The sequence below is a fragment of the Cottoperca gobio genome, chromosome 15 (genome assembly GCF_900634415.1).
Source record: "Cottoperca gobio chromosome 15, fCotGob3.1, whole genome shotgun sequence".
Taxonomy (NCBI): domain Eukaryota; kingdom Metazoa; phylum Chordata; class Actinopteri; order Perciformes; family Bovichtidae; genus Cottoperca; species Cottoperca gobio.
The window spans coordinates 1428845-1444037 of NC_041369.1; the positions used below are offsets into that span (position 1 = coordinate 1428845).

General features: G+C 43.2%; 1 protein-coding gene across 1 annotated transcript in view; it reads right to left on the reverse strand.

The window, feature by feature from the left end:
• The window catches only part of atp6v1ba (ATPase, H+ transporting, lysosomal, V1 subunit B, member a), a 46315-nt gene that overhangs the window by 3692 nt on the left and 27430 nt on the right, over nucleotides 1–15193 (reverse strand). The window contains exons 6-10 of the mRNA XM_029449472.1: nucleotides 13522–13661; nucleotides 10179–10280; nucleotides 7139–7236; nucleotides 3577–3700; nucleotides 456–606 (exon numbers count right to left, since the gene is read on the reverse strand). Coding sequence (XP_029305332.1) covers nucleotides 456–606; nucleotides 3577–3700; nucleotides 7139–7236; nucleotides 10179–10280; nucleotides 13522–13661 — 615 coding nt within the window. The remainder of the gene's footprint in view (nucleotides 1–455; nucleotides 607–3576; nucleotides 3701–7138; nucleotides 7237–10178; nucleotides 10281–13521; nucleotides 13662–15193) is intronic.

A 15193-nucleotide genomic window follows, 5' to 3' on the forward strand; every position in this document is an offset into this window, starting at 1 on the left:
CCCATTTTAAAGACCTTTACTCTAAATCAAGAGCCCGAGAGCTCTTGGGAACACCAGCAGTGTTTAGTAAAAGCTGACACAATCACCTCCCTGATGCTGTAATGGGGGACTCCTGTTCAACTAGATAGGAGTAGGCTCTTCATATGTTGCCATGGTAACTGCAGGCATCAAAAATGTCTCCTCAGTCCATTTGAGATGCCTACTCCAGTAATTCAAACATGGACTTGCCAATAGATTTAGGAGACAGCATTTATGAACAGAAAATATAACCGACACGACCACAATGATATCCAACAGGTGTACAAGCAGAAACAAATATATTAACACCGCTTTGAATTCATGTAAGACATATGTTCAGAATGAATTTACAGTACACGTCTCCTACAAGGCTGACAGTTGTGAGGATGTAATTTTGGTCCAACTTATAGCACTTCTTCAATTGCTGCTGCTCTCACCATCATTGGGCATGGTTAGAATAGGGATCTGGGTGATGGAGCCATTTCTGCCCTCCACTCGGCCGGCACGTTCGTAGATGGTGGCCAGATCGGTGTACATGTAGCCAGGAAAGCCTCGACGGCCGGGCACTTCCTCTCGGGCAGCAGAGACCTAAAGGTGAGGAGTGGGAGGTGAGGGAGAGCTGTAAGAAGCATAAACTAAGGGAACAAGGTTGTTAGCATGCATTCACATTTTATTATCATCAAGTTTGAGAACGTTTTAAAGCTGCATTATTTTGTAACTTGGAAGCAGCAGAACGAGCTGGAATATAAGGGAGGCAATGATCACGTTATACAATTACTGTGGAAAACACGTTAGCAAACTACTGTCTGACTACAAATCCAGCAGGCTCAGGCTAGAAGGAACACCTTTCACATTTCCCCCAGTTGTTTTTTATTTAGAGCAGCGGTCTCCAACCTTTTTTGCGGCACGGACCGGTTTCATGTAAGAAAATATCTTTATTCAGACTTAATCTTACTGAATAAAAAAAATCAACTAAAAAGCATTTATTGTTACAGAGTCAAGTGATGCTAACTCCTTCAGTATCTTTCACAAGAGGAAACAGCTGGTTGGAAAATGTTGACTTCTGTCTTCAGACCTTTTACAAAAATGACCGCAAGTCCTTGTTCCCAAAGTCAAATGAATTAAAAGCAACAGGGAAAGAAAATGTGTCCCATTCATCCTTGGATTCAAAAGGTTGATGAGCAGGCTAGCACTTGTGAACTGTATATTCAATGTAAAACTCAACCTTAGCATGCGTGAATGGAAACAGAAGTTAAATGTTAATGTCCTCCTGGCTCTTTGTAGTGGTGCTGAAATACCCATCGAGTTGCCGTAGTCTTAGCTGAATATATTGGTGCAGCGTACATCTGCCAAGGTTATGGACAGCAAATGCAAGAAGGGAAAACCCATATGCACGTGCACCATTTAAAAACCTGCATTGTGCTGCTAGCACATCGAGACAGCAAACTGTACAACATAAAAGGATTACTACACAGACACAAAAGAGTGAGAGGAGGGGGCCTGACTCCTCGCCACAAGCAGAGAGGAGGACATTGGCAGGGGGCAATTCCTTTAGAAGCCAAGCAGACAATAATGAAGTTAAGCTATGAATGAAGGACACATTATCCTCCCTTTCATGACTTTAGTCTATTACCTTTGTGCTAATGCTGCAGAGAATTTACATTGGTGTGTTATGTTGACATGGTGCTTCAGCTGCAGTCGACAGAGGATTCAGTATTTACTCTCCTGAAGAGAATACTCAATAAACTGGACATTTGGTCTTTGGAGAATCATTAATATCCTCTGCTTTCGTGTTTTACCGGATTAATGGAGTGGAGCAGAGGAGAGACGGCGGAAGTAAAGATAACGTTGTCAGTACCAGTTTCAAACAGACGTGTTGGTGGATTCGATGTTTTTAGTTGAGCTAGACTAGAGAATATTCTGTTAAATGCTTTTTTGCTCCCATTGTTCTTGGTGAAGTCTGCTGGAAGTGATGTAATGTAGCGGTGCCATTTATGTGGCGTGAGCACTGCACCCAGCTCCATTGGAATGCAGTTAACACACCAGTCATAATTGTGTTTGAATGAAAACTGAACTCCTGGCTTTTGCTCCTACTGTTGTTCACCACTGTTTTGGAAGAACAAAAATAACTGGAGTAACATCGGAACCAGCTTTAAAAGGATTTTATTTTTAAGTAAGTGCTGCGCGATACATCTAATTAATGCTGATGTGAAGATTGGTTCACGTGGATTTTGAAAAGTAACTGAGAAATATTTAAAGAAACTTGTTTATTTTTTCAGAATTGGAAAAATGATTTTAAGTAGCTAAACTATTGATACAGTGAGAGGACCTAACAGCTCAGACCTTGATACAGTATGTCAGGGTGTTCCTGTAAATGCCTTGAATTGACACAAGATGTCCCAACTTTTCACCCCTTATTGGTGTGTCAAATAGGCTCGTCACTGACGTGTTTGAAGAGGAAGAGGATGAAGAGAGTAGTTGTGTCAGTATGCGGTGGCTTAAAGTGAGCCTCGTTAACAGTCTCAGAGCAAATTAATGGTTCATAATTGATATGTTATTCCATAGCCCAATTTCTATACAATTATTATTCATACTAGTTTCAATATAGAATTTGATAGAATTTTCTATTTTTGCTGAGCAACAGTTTTGTGCAAAGGAATGGAAGGACTGTCCCAAATATAGAGCGTTGGCGATTGAAGGTGCAGTTTTTAACGGCACATAATAAGCACATCTTCAGCTGTGTCTACTTACCAACAACTGGAACACAATTGGTACTGTTGTAGTAAATGTTGATCTCGCAAGTACTTTGTATCTAACATATATGATAAGAATATGTAATATTCAATGACGTGTGATTTTCAATATACTCGATCTGGTTTATGAGCACGTTGTACACACAGCAGGTTTGAAGGTCATAGTAAAAGCTCTGAGCATATAGTTTCAGGTTTGTTATTTAAAAAAAGGAAACGAAGACCCCCAAGTTAACCCAGAAAGGACAGATTTATGAGACCGTTGGCATATAGCGATGTTAGCTAGACAAGCCTTATGCCCGGGGGTGTCATGACTCAGGTGTTAGATCATGAGGGAAGGGGAAAAACAGTCCCTTGATTTATTGTAAAATGCTGACTCGGGTGAAAAAGACGATGGGAAGTGAGTGACCTTTTAGCTTCAGTACCGTCATAAAGGGTTGGACAACATTATATAAAGGAGAGCACAGAACGTTAGAATTTAGTGTTTACAGCCGGCTGTAACCTCGGGTGAGTTCTTACTCTCATGTAAGAATAAACTCTATTGTATCTGACTTTGTTCTTCTCCAGTGAACTACCTTTGAATCTGTTATAACTTTAAGACTACCAGAACTTCAATAGCTTATTAGATTTAAAGTGTTCGAGGAGTTTTAGAGTTTTAGTTTCAGCAGAGCCTACATTAACCACACTACGTATAATAAGTATAATCAGAAGTCAAATCTGTTGTTTTACTGCTTGGTGCAGATAGTGCGAGTGAACATTTTGAAGAGTGTAACCAATATGTCTAAGACAGAGGAGTTGGTAGTCGTACCTCTCTGAGAGCCTCAGCGTAGGAACTCATGTCAGTCAGAATGACCAGCACGTGCTTCTCACACTGGTAGGCCAGGTACTCCGCTGCAGTGAGGGCCAGGCGAGGGGTGATGATACGCTCGATGCTGATTTTGATCACAGAAAAAAAGTTAAGTTATTCTATTGTGTATTGTACACATAACATGAGGTCTGAATTTAACTCTATATTCTATTTTAGAGACTGGTAATACATTTTACATTGAAGAATATGATTCACAACATTATTCAGACCAAGCAGAACACTAGGATTGGCTGGTACAATAACGGTTTTTCATCATCCATCCATCCATCGTCTACCGCTTATCCGGGATCGGGTCGCGGGGGCAGCAGCTCCAGTAAGGAACCCCAATCTTCCCTTCTCCGGGCCACATCCTCCAGCTCCGACTGGGGGATCCTGAGGCGTTCCCAGGCCAGAGAGGAGATATAATCTCTCCACCGAGTCCTGGGTCTTCCCCGGGGTCTCCTCCCAGCTGGACGTGCCTGGAACACCTCCCTAGGGAGGCGCCCAGGTGGCATCCTTACTAGATGCCCGAACCACCTCAACTGGCTCCTTTCAACGTAAAGGAGCAGCGGCTCTACTCCGAGTCTCTCACGGATGGCTGAGCTTCTCACCCTATCTCTAAGGGAGACGCCAGCCACCCGTCTGAGAAAACCCATTTCGGCCGCTTGTACCCGTGATCTCGTTCTTTCGGTCATGACCCAGCCTTCATGACCATAGGTGAGGGTAGGAACGAAGATCGACCGGTAGATTGAGAGCTTTGCCTTCTGGCTCAGCTCTCTTTTCTTTAAGTGACTGTAATACCGCCCCCGCTGCTCCGATTCTCCGGCCAATCTCTCGCTCCATTGTCCCCTCACTCGCAAACAAGACCCCGAGGTACTTGAACTCCTTCACTTGGGGTAATGGCTCATTCCCTACCCGGAGTAGGCAATCCACCGGTTTCCTGCTGAGAGCCATGGCCTCAGATTTGGAGGTGCTGATCCTCATCCCAACCGCTTCACACTCGGCTGCGAACCGATCCAGTGACTGTTGAAGGTCACAGACCGATGATGCCATAAGGACCACATCATCTGCAAAAAGCAGCGATGAGATCATCAAGTCACCGAACTGCAACCCCTCTCCTCCACGACTACGCCTCGATATCCTATCCATGAAAATCACGAACAGGATTGGTGATAAAGCGCAGCCCTGGCGGAGGCCAACATTCACTGGAAACGAGTCCGACTTACTGCCGAGTATCCGGACACAACTCTCGCTTTGGGCGTACAGGGATTGGATGGCCCTCAAAAGTGACCCCCTCACCCCATACTCCCGCAGCACCTCCCACAGTATCACCCGGGGGACCCGGTCATACGCCTTCTCCAAATCCACAAAACACATGTAGACCGGATGGGCGTACTCCCAGGCCCCCTCCAGGATCCTTGCGAGAGTGAAGAGTTGGTCCGTTGTTCCACGACCAGGACGGAATCCGCATTGTTCCTCTTCAATCAGAGGTTCGACTACCGGCCGAACCCTCCTTTCCAGTACCTTGGAGTAGACTTTACCAGGGAGGCTGAGAAGTGTGATACCCCTGTAGTTAGCACACACTCTCTGGTCCCCCTTTTTAAATAGGGGAACCACCACCCCGGTCTGCCAACCCCTAGGCACTGTCCCAGACTTCCACGCAATGTTGACGAGGCGTGTCAACCAAGACAGCCCCTCAACACCCAAAGCCTTCAGCATTTCTGGACGGATCTCATCAACCCCTGCGGCTTTGCCACTGTGGAGTTGTTTGACTACCTCAGTGACTTCCATCAGGGAAATTGACGATGATCCCCCATCAGCTTCCAGCTCTGCCTCAACCATAGAGGGCGTGTTAGTCGGATTCAGGAGTTCCTCAAAGTGCTCCTTCCACCGGCCGATAACCTTCTCAGTTGAAGTCAACAGGGTCCCACCCTTGCTGTACACAGCTTGGATGGTTCCTCGCTTCCCCCTCCTGAGGTGCCGGATGGTTTTCCAGAAGCACCTTGGTGCCGACCGAAAGTCCTTCTCCATAGCTTCTCCGAACTTCTCCCACACCCGCTGCTTTGCCTCTGACACGGCAGAAGCTGCCGCCCTTCTAGTCCTTCGATACCCTGCAACTGTTTCCGGAGTCCTCCCGGATAACATAACCCGGAAGGACTCCTTCTTCAGTCGGACGGCTTCCCTGACCACCGGGGTCCACCACGATGTTCGAGGGTTACCGCCCCTTGAGGCACCTAAGACCTTGAGACCACAGCTCATCACCGCAGCTTCAGCAATAGAGGTTTTGAACATCGCCCACTCAGGTTCAATGCCCCCAAAATCCACAGGGATGGCTGAAAAGCTCCGCCGGAGGTGTGAGTTAAAGATCCCCAGGACAGGGGCTTCCTCCAGACGTTCCCAGTTCACCCGCACTACCCGTTTGGGTTTACCAGGTCTGTCCAGAGTCTTCCCCCACCCCTTGATCCAACTCATCACCAGATGGTGATCAGTCGACAGCTCCGCCCCTCTCTTCACCCGAGTGTCCAAAACATGCGGCCTCAGGTCAGATGATACGATTACGAAATCGATCATTGACCTTTGGCCTAGGGTGCTCTGGTACCACGTGCACTTATGAGCATCCTTATGTTCGAACATGGTGTTTGTTATGGCCATTCCATGGCTAGCACAGAAGTCCAATAACAAACGACCGTTCGGGTTTAGATCAGGGAGGCCCTTCCTCCCAATCACGCCTCTCCAGGTGTCTCCATCGTTTCCCACGTGTGCGTTGAAGTCTCCCAGCAAGACTACGGAGTCCCCTACTGGAGCCCCCTGCAGGGCTCCATTCAGGGTCTCCAAGAAGGCCGAATACTCAGAACTGCGGTTTGGGGCATAGGCACAAACAACAGTCAGAGTTTTCCCCCCCATAACCCGAAGGCGTAGGGAGGCGACCCTCTCGTCCACCGGGATAAACTCCAACATAGCGGTGCTCAGCAGGGGGCTAGTGAGTATCCCCACCCCGGCCCGACGCCTCACACCTTGGGCAACTCCGGAGAAGAATAGAGTCCAACCCCTATCCAGGAGTACGGTTCCAGAGCCAAGACTGTGCGTGGAGGTAAGCCCCACCAGATCCAACTGGTAGCGCTCCACCTCCCGCACTAGTTCCGGCTCCTTCCCCCACAGAGAGGTGACGTTCCACGTCCCCAGAGCCAGCCTCTGCTGCCCGGGTCTGGTCCGTCGAGGTCCCTGACCATCACTGCCACCCATGTGACAGCGCACCCGACCCCAGCGGTTTTTCCCATGAGTGGTGGGCCCACAGGATGGATGGATGGGAGGCACCACGTAGCTTCTTCGGGCTGTGCCCGACCGGGCTCCGTGGCAAACCCGGCCACCAGGCGCTCGCTGTCGGGCCCTCCCTCTGGGCCTGGCTCCAGACGGGGGCCCCGGGCTTCCTCCGGGCAGGGTCTCTCCTTTCCTTTTCCTTTCTTTCATGAAGTCGTTTTTGAACGGTTTTTCATTGATGAGATAATTTCTGAATGAATCTTACGTGGGGTCATTGGCCAAGTTGAGGAAAAGGCAGACGTTGTCCATGGAGCCATTCTCCTCAAAATCAGACTTGAAGAAGCGGGCAGTTTCCATGTTGACCTGACAGACAAATGATACAAGTAAATGATACAGAGGCACCTTAGGCAACACATCTTAGACCATTTACATAAAAACAAAAATCAATCCGAAGACCTTTTCAGATGTCTAATATGCAACATTACTGGCTGTTACTGCACAAGTATTCATGATGCGATCTTCACCATGGGGGATAGGGACAGTGGAAAGGGGAACACCGAGGGAGAGACATGAGGCAAAGACAGTGTGATGAAAGGGACAGGTGCATACCAATGTTCTGAAAGCAACTTGATGTTAGTTATTGTAGCGATGATTTGACAAGCTTATCAACACAGTTAAGCTGCAGTAAAGGCTATTACACAGTTTATGGAGGCAGTTAAGGTACTTTTACCTGATTGCAGCAATTTGCGTCAAAATCTTACTCCTTCTTGGGAGTCATAACTCAGTCAAATCAGAGCACACAGATATGATACACGTTTTCAGTGTAACTTACAATTCCTGAGCAGTTGTCCCAATTTTGAGTGAGGGGGGCCGACTTTGTAAACCCTTGCATTATAGTCACAGCTTTCAGGAATAGGTGTCTGTTACATAAATGCTGGTGATGGCCTGTACAATGACACGACTAATGTGGAAAAGAGCGTGCTGCACAGAGGGAGCAGTCACTTCTGAGAACAGTGAGGAGTTGTTCTCTCACAGGTTTGTAGGTGCTCTCATGGTATTTAATAAAAAAAACAAAAAAATAAAAAAAAAAACAACATTTGAATGCTACGCAGCTTTTTTTCTTTTTGCATATTAATTCAGTTTAATGCCATCATCTGTGCCGGTATTTGTGGACCCTTGCATATAAGGATTAGGCAACACTAATATTATAATATTTGTAGAATTAGATTCCAGTGGTGGCTGCATAGGATTGTTTCAGACTCGTCTGATCCAAATATCTCCAATAACTCCAGAACATTATAAAGTCAAAAAGTCAACATTTATTGCCAATGGGTAAAAAGATTGCAACGTAACTTAGCCAGCTAGCTGCAACTATGCTGCATGGATTTGGAGTTGGTTGCTTTGTAAGAATTACCTGATACAATGATTTGCAAACGACAAGCTTGACAATTTATGATGAACTAGATGACGTTATCCACTCAAGACCGTATTTTTCTAACCTTAGCTAGCTAGAAATGTGTCCGCATTAGCAAGCAAGGTAACATTAGCAGTAGCCAGCTAAAATACAACATACACAATATATTTCACGTGTTGATAGGTTCTGATCGTTCTTTAAGGCTATTATTCAAATAAAATATAGGAACATTACAGATGGTAATGTTATTCTAAATATATCCAAGTCATTTATTTACCAGCATTCTATCAACATGCCATTCAGTCTCATACTGTATAAGCACAAGTATGAGGATTCATCCAAACTTTCTCTTTTTCAACACAACATAATTTCTGTCAAATGTTGTATTTGTACTATGTTGTTTATCCTGTACACACGACATCTATTGCACGTCTGTCCGTCCTGGGAGAGGGATCCCTCCTCAGTTGCTCTCCCAGAGGTTTCTTCCATTTTTCCTCCTTTAATTATGGAGTTTCTTTTAGGAAGTTTTTCCTTGTGCGATGCGAGGGTCTAATGACAGAGGGTGTCGTAACCTGTACAGTCTGTAAAGCACACTGAGACAAATGTATAATTTGTGATATTGGGCTATATAAAATAAATAATTTGATTTGATTTGAGCATGAGAAGGGGATGCTGACTGCTGTTCACTTAACGGCCAAGAGTGTCATTAATAACAGTGATTTGTTTGCAAGTTACAAAGAGAACCTTTAACGTACAGCAGCACAAATTGCATTTATATAATTGCAATAACAATAAAATGTATTTCCCCCTAATTGTTTTAGGATGATGTAATAAATTATGCTGACAGACATTTGAAAACCTCAATAGAATTTTAAATGTTACGCTGCCTTCACAGGATAAGAAATGTACTTTTTGCTCGCGGCCCGGTAGGGCGCAGAGCCGTGCGGTGAAGACAGCTAGAAATAAAAAGGTGCAATTGTGTCCTAAAAAGACAGTAACCTTGGATCCCCACTTTTTTTTTTAACTAACTCAGACAGCTGAAGGCTCATATTAGCACATGTTTTTGTAACAGGTACATGTCTGAATTGGCTTAAGTAAAGCAGTACATTCTCAAAACTGAGAAGCTGGAACTTACTTCTAATTATTAAAATAGTAATAATAAATAATAATTTTGATAGACTACTCAGTAAATGGTTTGGTTTTCCTTGGTTAGTATAGTCATTTTTGACTAAAAATAGGAAATATGACTAAACACATTGATTTTTACCCTCAGGATTAAGACCATCAGGAGTCTTGGTAAACGCAAACATTTTTACATTAAACAGATGCACTGCCATTACTGTGTGCACTATGTCCTTCAATTTGTCCTTTAAAAAAAATGTATATCCATGTGTTGACTTGTATAAATCCCTATTAACACAGCTTTACAACTCTCCTGCTAGACTTACCACAATGAGATGTGAATTGATGGAGAAGTGGAAGAGGAACGGATTAGTATTAGGAAAGTGAAGCAGTGTGTGTGTGTGTGTGTGTGTGTGTGTGTGTGTGTGTGTGTGTGTGTGTGTGTGTGAGAGAGAGGTCAACATGTCACAATCGGGGGAATTACAGCAGACAGGAGGAGCAGCTGAGGAGAAGAGAACTTGATACTGCGAGGCTGACAGCGTTAAAGGGCCTGTTGAATTAGTAACGTGTCTACATGGTCAGGGGATATGCTCAGAGGTGCAGAAGTAACAAGAGGGACTTAAAGGTTAAATCACCTGGTGAATAAAAGACAGAAAGAAGGGCGGGAGAGAAGGGACAGGGTGTCCGTCAGGGTTAAAAGGGGATTAGAGACACAGATGGGGGGAGCAGGGGAGGCTTTGAACAAATCAGCTGAAGTTAGTCTGCTTACCCCCATGGCTGCGAACACAATGGCAAAGTTATCAGAACTGTAGTCCATCACATCCTTGGACTTCTGCACCAAGCCGGCCTGGCGACAGATCTGGGCAGCAATCTGGCAGCAAGAAAACATAGAGTAAGATTTAGACAGTCAAGGTCAACACACAGACCTTAACATAACAAATGTCAGCTTAATGAAAAAACGTGCATTTGTGTTGGAATGTGAATAATACATTTGTAGTTCTGTCTGAGGGTGTAAGCGGAGTACGTTTGGGATTCGACAGCATTTCATTGAATCTGAATCTAGTAATGAGACGTACGAACCAAAATCCTTTTGAATCGCTTCCAACGATTTCCACTATAGCACTAAAGCTTTTAGTGGTAGCCTAATGCATGTTCACAACCTGTAGCTACAACCTGGAAACTACATGAGCAACAAAATACACACTGAAAAATAAGTGTACACCTTACAACGTATCTAGTGTTCAATTCTTTAATACATTTGCTAAACAATTAACCACAACCATTTTCTGTAGTGAAACTAATACACCAAGCAGAGTGAAGAGGAGGTGCGATACTTCATGAATTTGTGGAATGAAAAGAATTTCACGCTCATCACATAATGTCATGGCTGCGGTGTTGATCCGACCTGACCTCTTCATGCACCCTGAGTTCAGCACCTGGCCCATAGAGGACACCACCACATGAATGACCTCTGTGACATGTGCTTAATGAAAGAATGAGCCATGTTTTCACACCACGTCGATGGCACGACAGGCGGGTCATCATTAGTGGAAGAACAGACGCCTGGATTATTTGGCCAGTTCCACAGTGGGACCCTTTTGCTCCTTCATTTTCAGACTGCGGATGGGATTGAGGTTGACTGCTGTATTTATGCTCATAACACAATAACTTATTAAAGAAACTGATGCTATGACAGATCTGCTCAGTACATTTTTACTATAATACTAGTTCAAGTCAAGCAATAGGAGCCTCATTGTTTATGCCTACCACTCTGATATTACAGGTGCATTAACTGATGTGTTGTTAAATGTCCCACTAGGTTTACTGGCTGGCTGCATACTGTGCCTGTCTGATGTCTGCGGGAGCAGGTAGAGTGCAGGTGGCTATACACTGAAAAAAAGCTGCCTGCTGTTGCTGGAAATTATGTTGATGAGAGCAGTGATCTTTACTTTCTCCAGAGCTCATCAAAATGTTTTCAGGCTCCCCTACATTTTAAATATAAATTTGTCTCAGAAGAAAACAGTAAAATCTTAAATATACTTTGCATTAATGCCGAGTTTGTGAATAGTTAACATAACATAGGAGCGTCCAATACTTACAAAGAAACATTATAAAATTTATAAGAGATATTTTTACATAATATTAGAAACTGTATGTAAACATGCACCCTGGTTCGAGGTGCATTATATTTGGCTGTCATAGCTTAAAAATAAGATTTCATATCAAAACAGCTCCCAAAATACAGAAAGAATTATTACTGACTGACATTGGCAAAGCATTACATTTTGTCCCTGAGCATTGATGTGTACCGTTGTGTGCGTTGTTTTCCAAATCCTCCTTTTTTTAGCTGAAGCGCGTCAAGAACAGAATTTAATCAATCAATATTGTTTCACCAAATACAATAGAGTTGTCTTTGTGGCCATTGTTTATTTAATTATTTTGCCTTGGAAAGATTTCCAAAAATGTCCTACTTAAACTAGTGTATTGTGACAAAAACCTCTATTTTGCTGGAAATAACAAATCACTCTCCTTCTTTAAGTGCGACCTGATCTCGTTGGCTTTCTACTACGCCACAATAAAGCTGTGTGCGCAGCACAGCTGTCTCTCACGATGATTAAAACAGACAGCCCATGCTCAGTGAATGCTATAAAAGCACAATGAGTTTGGTTGAAGTACCAATCCCATAAACAGACAACCTTTTCTTTTTGTGTTTTTAATGTTGCAGTTCTTTAAATGTGGGCAAGTCTTGTAGTAACTAGAACTACGCCACTTACCAATGAACTTCTGTCGATTGTTTTACTTTAACCAAACAGCTGTTATACAACATGAGATATTCTAGTATGTAACAGTATTGTCTGATATTTCATGCATTTCCATTGTGAGGCATGAAAAACCTTAAAAAAAGAAAGCAGAAGTCTAATAGTTGTCATGTGACAGTAAGGAAAACAGCCGACTCGCATGAACGACCCGACTCACCAATGTTACATATTTCCATTGCGAGACTGCCACAGAAATAAACACTAAATGATCTGAATGCTTTTATCTTTACATTTTGGAAAACATTCTTGACCTTGGGCACACTTATACCTGCTTAGTTTCAGGAATGTCTAAGAAGCTTAGTCTACTGTCAGTTTGCCATTTGCTTAAGAAATCATTATCAACAGAAAACATAAAAAGGATTACATTTTATTTACATCTGGCAAATTAAAGCATTGCATTTTGTGACAAAGTACAGTAGTGTCAGCTGTCTTTATGTCCTGTAACTATAATGCATACTCAGCATAGTGTGAGTGGAAATGTGACTTTGATATGATGGATTACTGTTTGTAGTTGTTCCACTGTTGAATATTGCTGCACAATGACATTGAACATTTCCGTCAATTTAACTCTGTTGTGGCTGAGCGATCTTGATGTGATGTCACCACATTTGGCCAGTTATCCACAGTATTAAAAATATCCAAAGATGAATTCACAGACTAATGCAAGGCACAGCCAAAGATTGCATTAATAGAATACTCAATTGTGATGGACAGTTAAAAAAAAGGGTCCAAATCAATGCCGCAAAATCATCTTTTTAATTCCTCACATATTCTTCTTTGTCAAAGCCTGGGCGCCTAGATTACCCTCAATCAAATCAAATCAAATGTATTTATATAGCCCAATATCACAAATGACACATTTGTCTCAGTGTGCTTTACAGACTGTACAGGATACGACACCCTCTGTCCTTAGACCCTCGCATCGCACAAGGAACAACTTCCTAAATGAAACTCCACAATTAAAGGGTAAACATGTTAGAAACCTCAGAGAGAGACGGAGGAGGGATCCCTCTCCCAGGACGGACACACGTGCAGTACAACTCAACCGCTGACAGGTCAGTTGGAGATTCAGGTGTGTTATGCTAGTAATGTCTAATGTAGCCTGCAGCAGAGCTGAGGAGCTACAGAGGTCTGGTAAACTCAATTATTTCTTACTCCCCACCGCCACATGTTTTTTACTTTTCAAACTTGTAGTCTCTAGCCACAACCAATGCTACTAGTTAACTTTCTTTCATCAGGTATTGGTGGAATTGTTCCTGTAACTGATGAAATAAACTAGTTTGGTGGTCTCACCTCATTGTGGGGCAGCCCAGCAGCAGAAAAAATTGGGATCTTCTGTCCTCTGGCAATGCTGTTCATGCCATCGATGGCTGAGATACCAGTCTGGATCATCTCCTCAGGGTAGATACGGCACTGAGGATTGATGGGCTGACCTGGAAAAAACACAGAAACGGCTAGATTACACCAATCACTTTCAGGAATCCTGTTCGTAATTAAGAGATTTCAGTTCAATTTATAAACTGTATATATTTATTATTGATCTACTTACTTACTGCCGTTTGTTTTAAAAAGAGTATTTCTGACAAAGTGAACAAATCACACTGCAAACATAAACCTGAAGTTAATTAGCCAACACACTAATCTGGCTCCAAGATTCAAGGAGCTCTGTAGCCTTTTTCAATCTTCATTTTGTAAGTACACCCAGTGTGCAAATGCCAATTCACATTCCATGAAGCAATGCTGCAGCTGGTTGTTGTGTTGGGACTGGAAGCACAAAGCCAGAGATTAAATAGCTATAAATAAATATAAATAGATAAAAGATTGAAGTGCTATTTTGTTTCAGTTGATTCCTGAAGCATGACATGTTCATGAGAGCTCATTTCTGTTGTGATGGTATTTTGTAGAGAGATATGCATTACAGCTGAAGTGACTGACACAGAAGATGCAGCAGCAGTTGTTAGGAGCACTTAAAGTCTGAGTAAAGCCAAAATAAGTGTTATAGTAAGTAAAATGGTGTTCAGAGTTCTGAGTCACACCAAACCATAGTCTCTGCTCTGGAACGCTGCGGGCGTGTCCACTGGAGATGCTCTGCCATGTCACTGCTGCAGGCTACTCACAGAATGTCAACGCCAGTGCGCACCAGAGACTTCCGGTATAGCCCTATGCTAACTTGAATGGGGAGAAAGTAAATATATCGTGTGGCTCGTTCCAAATGTTAATACACTGAATTGATCAAATTCGGATAGTTAGTCATTTTTGCATGTTTTTGTATGGAAAAGGTAAAAAAAGTAAGGATTTTATGACTACTTTTGACGGTTCATTCACCTTCATTGTAGAAAATGCAAAGTCTAACTTGCTGAAAATTGTTACTTTACTATGAACTATAAGTCATTACCTCTGGTATAAGCACAATCCTCCCACCCCTACCCCCCAGCAATGGTGCCCTCAAAATTGTATAAGTGTGCCAAGGGCAAAAAATTTAAATAAAAAGGGTGTAAGTTTACTTTTGATTAACTAGTGAAACACGATTTCTTCATTAGTGTCAACATTGTCTTCATCGTCAAGGGTAACCTACTCAGCATTTTGAGAACGTTCTCCTCTGCAGTCTCCACAGGCTGTTACACATTTCAGTCCATGTTTACGACAAGAGCAACCACATGGATTTCTGGCAGAAAGTTTACATTTACATCTGACAAACTTCAGTAAGCTCTCTGGTGCTGCATCCAAGTCTGTCAGAACTGGTGTTAGTATGGTATCAGCAAGTTTCCAATCCCATTGCATCGGAACCAGGTCATTGATTGTGAGCTTCAACCAAAGTATGACAAACTGTGAAAATATGCTGCTCTTTCTGTAGGTGGAAGCTTCTGTGGATCAATTGGTGTTTTGCTTGTTGACACCATCTCCATGTATTTAGCGTACCTTAGACTGTTCAAAGAATCATCTACTCTGCCTCCATATAAGATAA